A 7650-nucleotide genomic window follows, 5' to 3' on the forward strand; every position below is an offset into this window, starting at 1 on the left:
CTTCAAGCGCCGCATGTGGCTGCAGGACCTTCTGGACGAGGTGCACACGGCCGAGGTCCGAGACCTTCCCGTCCGGACCACGGGGGCCGTTGGCGGCGGCAGCAGCAGTGGCGGCGGCGGCGGTGGCGTTGTTGGGGGGCTCCCTGTTGGCGGGGGGGGTCTGGGGGTTGGGGGGGTCCACCTCAGCACCACCGGCAGCACCCTGCACTCCAAACCCCCCGGAGGGACCAAGAACCTCCCCATCAGCTTCAGACTGGAGGAGGAAGAAGGGACCAACCTGCCGCAGGAAACCAACAAGTCCCAGACCTACAGGGACAAGGACCGGGACGGAGTCCTCAAGGCGCCCGGCAAGAAGAAGAAGAAAGGGAGGAACGGGGGGAAGAGGAGGGAGGGAGAGAAGAGGAAGAGGAGAGCGCGCTCGGTCCAGCTGGAGTGGAGGTCTCTGCTCGGCCTGAGGAGGGCGCTGCTCTAAGACGCTGTCAGTCTCTGACGAAGGTGAAGATCTATCTATCTATCTATCTATCTATCTATCTATCTATCTATCTATCTATCTATCTATCTATCTATCTATCTATCTATCTATCTATCTGTCTATCTATCTACCTGTCTGTCTATCAATCTAGATCTGTCTATCTATCTATCTATCTATCTATCTATCTATCTATCTATCTATCTATCTATCTATCTATCTATCTATCTATCTATCTATTTATCTATAGTTCTATCTACCTATCTCTCTCTCTCTATCTATCTATCTATCTATCTATCTATCTATCTATCTATCTATCTATCGTTCTATCTATCGTTCTATCTATCTATCTATCTATCTATCTATCTATCTGTCTATCTATCTATCGTTCTATCTATCGTTCTATCTATCGTTCTATCTATCTATCTATAGTTCTATCTATCTATCTATCTAGCTATCTATCGTTTCTTTCTATCTATCTATCTCTATCTATCTATTTATCTATAGTTCTATCTATCTATCTATCTGTCTATCTATCTATCTATCTATCTATCTATCGTTCTATCGTTCTATCTATCGTTCTATCTATCTATCTATCTATCTATCTATCTATAGTTCTATCTATCTATCTATCTATCTATCGTTTCTTTCTATCTATCTCTATCTATCTATTTATCTATAGTTCTATCTATCTCTATCTATCTATCTATCTATCTATCTATCTATCTATCTATCTATCTATCTATCTATCTATCTATCTATCTATCTCTCTATCTATCTATCTATCTATCTATCTATCTATCTATCTATCTATCTATTTATCTATAGTTCTATCTATCTACCTATCTCTCTCTATCTATCTATCTATCTATCTATCTGTCTATCTATCTATCTATCTATCTATCGTTCTATCTATCGTTCTATCTATCTGTCTATCTATCTATCTATCGTTCTATCTATCTATCTATCTATCTATCTATCTATCTATCTATCTATCTATTTATCTATAGTTCTATCTACCTATCTCTCTCTCTCTATCTATCTATCTATCTATCTATCTATCTATCTGTCTATCTATCTATCTATCTATCGTTCTATCTATCTATCTATCTATCTATCTATCTATCTATCTATCTATCCCTGTCTTTCTTTCTTTCTACCCCCCCCCTCTCTCTCTTCCTTCCATTCTACCCCCTTTCTCTGTCTTTTTCTTTCCTTCTACCCCTCTCTCTTTCTTTCTTTCTACCCTTCTACCTTTCTCTATCTCTATCTACCTACCTCTTTCAATCTATCATCCCCCTCTCTCAGTCTCTTTTTTCACTCTTTTTCTTCTTTCTTTCTTCCTTCTACCCCTCTCTCTCTGTCTTTTTACTTCTTTCTTTCTTTCTTTCTTTCTACCCCTCTCTCTCTGTCTTTTTACTTCTTTCTTTCTTTCATTCTACCCCTCTCTCTCTGTCTTTTTACTTCTTTCTTTCTTTCTTTCTTTCTACCCCTCTCTCTCTGTCTTTTTACTTCTTTCTTTCTTTCTTTCTTTCTTTCTTTCTTTCTTTCTTTCTTTCTTTCTTTCTTTCTACCCCTCTCTCTCTGTCTTTTTACTTCTTTCTTTCTTTCTACCCCTCTCTCTCTGTCTTTTTACTTCTTTCTTTCTTTCATTCTACCCCTCTCTCTCTGTCTTTTTACTTCTTTCTTTCTTTCTTTCTACCCCTCTCTCTCTGTCTTTTTACTTCTTTCTTTCTTTCTACCCCTCTCTCTCTGTCTTTTTACTTCTTTCTTTCTTTCTTTCTTTCTACCCCTCTCTCTCTGTCTTTTTACTTCTTTCTTTCTTTCTACCCCTCTCTCTCTGTCTTTTTACTTCTTTCTTTCTTTCTTTCTTTCTACCCCTCTCTCTCTGTCTTTTTACTTCTTTCTTTCTTTCTACCCCTCTCTCTCTGTCTTTTTACTTCTTTCTTTCTTTCATTCTACCCCTCTCTCTCTGTCTTTTTACTTCTTTCTTTCTTTCTTTCATTCTACCCCTCTCTCTCTGTCTTTTTACTTCTTTCTTTCTTTCTTTCTTTCTTTCTACCCCTCTCTCTCTGTCTTTTTACTTCTTTCTTTCTTTCTACCCCTCTCTCTCTGTCTTTTTACTTCTTTCTTTCTTTCTACCCCTCGCTCTCTGTCTTTTTACTTCTTTCTTTCTACTCCTCTCTATCTCTATCTATCTACCTCTTTTCTATATACAGTATCATCCCCCTCATCTATCTATCCAAGTCCATCACTGTCTCCAGTCCCAGTCCTCATAATAATCCTGTGTCTTGATATTTACATGATTCCTCCTCAGATTAAAAAAGAAAAGATGATTGGATGTAAAATTTAAACCATATTTAATGTGAACAAAGTTTGTATTAGATCTTTTATCTCTAACATCACACGTAGACTTTAAACGTTGATCTAACGTGTGTTTTCTTGTCTCTTCTCTCTTGTCTCTTCAGGAAGCTGCGAACAGTCGGAGTCGACTCCTAAATACTCACCTCACACTCGTCTGTCACGGTGATTATTTGGAAAGAAATTGGAAAATATTTATTGTGTGTAAATATTCTAAATATAGCAGAATAGATAGCAGAATATGATAAAAAAAAAACTTATTTGATGCTCTGAGGAGCAACAGATTTTAATCTTTGTGAATCCTTGCTTTTTTCTTTTTTTATTCCAATTATGTCAGATTTTTTTGCGGTAATTTATTTTGTCTGAATGGTGTATTTATTTTGTAAATGTATCGAGGTGCTGCTGACCCTCTATATTTTTGTACCATAATGCACTTTAGATATATAAATATAAATATATATACCATTAATTTTGTTCATTGACTTGTTTTTGTGGTTGATTGAAATGAAGAAAAAAAAACGACAGTCGTCACTCTGTGTCTCTTTTTTTTCCTTCGCTCTCTTCACTCATTCCTTGTCTGTTTCTTTGCTGCTGTTGTTTGTCTGTTTGTCTGTCTGTTTGGTGTCCAACCTCCTGCTGCCTTCACTGTCTCCGTTTCCTCCGTTTAAACTCCAAAACGCTCCGCTTCTCAATGCAAAAACCTTCCCACTTGTACATAAACCGAACGAACACGGCTCGATATTGTTGTTTTTTGGCACTTGCACTGAGATAAAACCCTCTGTACTGAACGGATTAAACATTTGACAGAAGCTCCAACGTGTCTGTGTCTTTGATCACCACCATCACATTCAACCATGTTATGTCTGTCCTCTCTGATATTTAATATATAACCCAACAGTGTGAAGCTTGAAACACGAGCCATGGATTCATCAGTGGAGGTTATAGAGGGATAGTTCACCCAAAATTGAAATTTCTGGGAGAAGTTTCAGAGTCCTCCGTGGCTTCTCTGAGTTACAGGGGGTCTCGGCGTAGCAGTGCATGTCCATATGACGGTTGCAAATGGATACCAACTGTCTTCTTACAGTAACAAAAAGACACACCAAAAAACATCCAAATACCTCCATGCTGCTCGTCTGTAATGTCCGTCTTATATTGAAGCCCCAACATGAGAAATTGTCCCGAAAAAAATTAAATAAGTCTATATTTTAAGCTTGTTTGTAGCAGAAGCTCCCAGTGTCTCAGTTCACTGCTCTAGCTGGTCCGTCCAAATCTGCGTCCATGAGATTTGCACCGGTGACGCTCAAGATACTGGTTTAGTTTTTCAGTTTTCTCTTTTTATCTCAGTTTATTTTTAGTGAGTTCAACAAGTGATGAATCAGTTTTAGTTTAGTTTTTATTTTAGAGGAAGTTTAGTTTTAGTCTAGTTTTTATTGAGTCTTAGTTGTAGTTTTGCAAATCGCGCGAGATTTGGACCAGGAAGAGCTTCCGCTACAAACAAGCTTAAAATATAGACTTATTTAATTTTTTTTCGGAACATTACATACGAGCAGCATGGAGGTATTTGGATGTTTTTTGGTGTGTCTTTTTGTTATGAAGACAGTTGGTATCCATTTGCAACCGTCATATGGACATGCACTGCTACGCCGAGACCCCCTGTAACTCAGAGAAGCCACGGAGGACTCTGAAACTTCTCCCACATGAGTGAAATTTGAATTTTGGGTGAACTATCCCTTTAAATCCACCTTCAGCAGCTTCAACTCCGGTTCTTCAGACAGGAACTGCTCCTCCTCCTCCTCCTCCTCCTCCTCCTCGGCTGAGTCACGCTGCCGCTGCTTCTTCTAGAGAGTTTCCACTGACACAGGATCAGCTGCTGGACTCGAACCCGTTTCCCACACACAGACCGAAACTCATCACTCAGCAGTTTTTTTGGAGCATCGGCGTCTCGTTAGAGCAGCTGAAAGCATTGCAACACTTCATAATACATGTAATATCTGGGACATGTAAACTGAGCTACACTGCAAAAAAATCAAATATCTTACCAAGAATATTTGTCTTATTTTTAGTCAAAATGTCATTTCTAGTCAAAACAAATCTCATTCTACTTAAAATAAGACTCATCACATTAAAAAGCAGCTTGTTTTTCGAAACTTTTTACTTATTTCAAGCAGATTTTCACATAAATTAATCTGATAGTGGGGAAAGAAAGAAAGAAAGAAAAGGTGGTAGGTAGAAAGAAGGAAAGAAAAAGATAGAGAAGGTGGTAGGTAGAAAGAAAGAAAGAAAGAAAGAAAGAAAGAAAGAAAGAAAGAAAAGCTGGTAGGTAGGTAGAAAGAAAGAAAGAACGAAAGAAAGAAAGAAAGAAAGAAAGAAAGAAAGAAAGAAAGAAAGAAAGAAAGAAAGAAAGAAAGAAAGAAAGAAAGAAAAGGTGGAAAGAAAGAAAGAAAAAGATAGAGAAGGTGGTAGGTAGAAAGAAAGAAAGAAAGAAAGAAAGAAAGAAAGAAAGAAAGAAAGAAAGAAAGAAAGAAAGAAAGAGGACCAATCATCCCTTTCTGTATTGTCAGTGGAATCTTGGACACTGCAAAAAATCAAATATCTTACCAAGAATATTTGTCTTATTTCTAGTCAAAACAATCTCATTCTACTTAAAATAAGACTCATCACATTAAAAAGCAGCTTGTTTTTAGACACTTTTTACTTCTTTCAAGCAGATTTTCACTTGAAATAAGTAGAAAAATCTGATAGTGGAGCAACTTTTTCTTTCTTATTACAAACGCAAAAAACTTGTTTCACTGGCAGATTTTTCTACTTATTTCAAGTGAAATTTAGTTTGAAACAAGTGAAAATGATCTAAAAACAAGTTCATTTTTAGGTGATGAGTCTTATTTTAAGTGGAAAGAGATTAGTTTTGACTAGAAATGAGACATTTTGACAAGAAATAAGACAAATATTCTTGGAAAGATTGTGAGTTTTTGCAGTGTAGGGTCAGTCCCAACAACACCTCCACCATCGACCCGTTCAGCTAATCCTAAGAACTCCCAGAATCCACCACAGAGCTTTCATCAGCCGTCTATACTCTCCATCAGCTCCGACTTCATCCCCTGCTTCTTTTTTCTTTCTTTCTTTTTTTTCTTTCTTCTGCACATACAGCAGGAAAGAAAATTACAAGTTTCCACTCAATAGAGCAAAACTGTCAACAAATTACCACCTGTCATCATAAATTCCACCCAGGACTCAGTTAGAGATGATGATCAACAGCTCGGGGCCGCAGAGCGACTTCAGACGGATTTGGCTTCGCTAGCGGCCATTAAAATAATTGCCACCGCTGCAGCTTCACAACAGGACAAGTTTGGTTTGGCAGCCGGTCGGAGAGCTGAGAGGGAGAGGAGGAGGAGGAGGGAGAGGAGGATGGTGTCAATGGTGTTAATGTCCCGGCGAAGACCGGACGTCCAACCTCTCAGAACTGACACATGATGACACATCCCAAGGACAAAACACCACACACCCACAAAAGCAATCTGGTGTCTGCAGTCCAATGCAACGAGGAATGCAAAGACCTCTACATTGGAGAAACAAAACAACCACTGCATAAACGCATGGCCCAACACAGGAGAGCAAACTCCTCAGTAGGGTTGCAAAAGGGTGGAAATTTTCCAGTAAATTTCCAGAATATTTCCAGAAACTTTCCATAGGAAGTTAAACTGGGGAATTTTAGAAATATTCCAAATTGGAAACTTTCCTTGGGAATTATGGGAATTTATGGGAATTAACTGGGAATTAACTGGAAATTGGGGGTAATTTAAACGAACTGTATCATATCCAAACATAAATGCAAATATTTTGCTTTGTCATAAGCAATAATCCATGCAAAATAATACAATTAAAAAACATTTCAACTGATTTATTTGTGAGTAGAACTTTATCAACTTTTAATTCTTGTATGAACAATCAATTATTTTACTGAATAACAAAAACATGATGAATGTTGAGTAAAATATTACTACCCCACTACCCCCCCCACAAGTGCTGTGTGCATGTGATTGAGGAATAGCCTAGATATTCAAGTGTACTTGCATTAAATCATGTTGTTTTAACCAAGATTATGCTACAATATATTTCCCCCAACTATATTTAAGTTCCCTGTTAAGGGCTAACCTTAAATTTTATAAATTTCGGATTTATTCCCGTTTATTCCCATATATTCCCGTTAATTCCCATATATTCCCATACATTCCCATGGAAAGTTTCCAACTTTGAAAATTCCTGGAATTTTGCAACCCTACTCCTCAGGCCTGTACTCTGCTGTCCATTTACATCTCAAGGAGAAAGCCCACTCCTTTGAGGACAGCAAAGTCCACATCCTAGACAGAGAGGACAGATGGTTTGAAAGTGTAGTTAAAGAAGCCATCTATGTAAAAATAGAGAAACCTTCCCTCAACAGGGGAGGAGGTCTGAGACACCACCTATCTCCAATTTACAATGCTGCCCTTTCATCCCTTCCCAGGAGATTCAACAATCTAGCCTCAAAGAACAACCACTGTTCACAAGTGGCAAGTGACTCCAACGACTGTCGTTAGAACAACATAGGGCACTAACGAAGTCGAAACCAACTTCCATCAAAGACAGTCACTTAAACGACTTCCTAGACAAATAACTAAGTCCAGTTGCTTTCCATTTAACCTCCTTTGAAAAAATTACACATGAATAGATAAAGACTTTATTTATCCTGAGGAGGAAACTCACATGTCCCTCTGCTCCTCTGGAATAATAATGATAATAATAATAATAGTAAAGATAATGACAATAATAACAGGTAATGAATC

General features: G+C 38.1%; 1 protein-coding gene across 1 annotated transcript in view; it reads left to right on the forward strand.

Moving 5' to 3' along the window:
* pthlha (parathyroid hormone-like hormone a) overlaps positions 1-472 on the forward strand; it is a gene marked incomplete at its 3' end in the record, with an annotated part of 8451 nt that extends 7979 nt beyond the window's left edge. The window contains exon 3 of the mRNA XM_083999300.1: positions 1-472. This exon is cut by the window's left edge and continues 57 nt beyond it. Coding sequence (XP_083855426.1) covers positions 1-472 — 472 coding nt within the window.
* Between the last annotated feature and the right edge of the window lie 7178 nt (positions 473-7650).

Source organism: Trachurus trachurus (assembly GCF_905171665.1).
Source record: "Trachurus trachurus genome assembly, chromosome: 23".
NCBI classification, from domain to species: domain Eukaryota; kingdom Metazoa; phylum Chordata; class Actinopteri; order Carangiformes; family Carangidae; genus Trachurus; species Trachurus trachurus.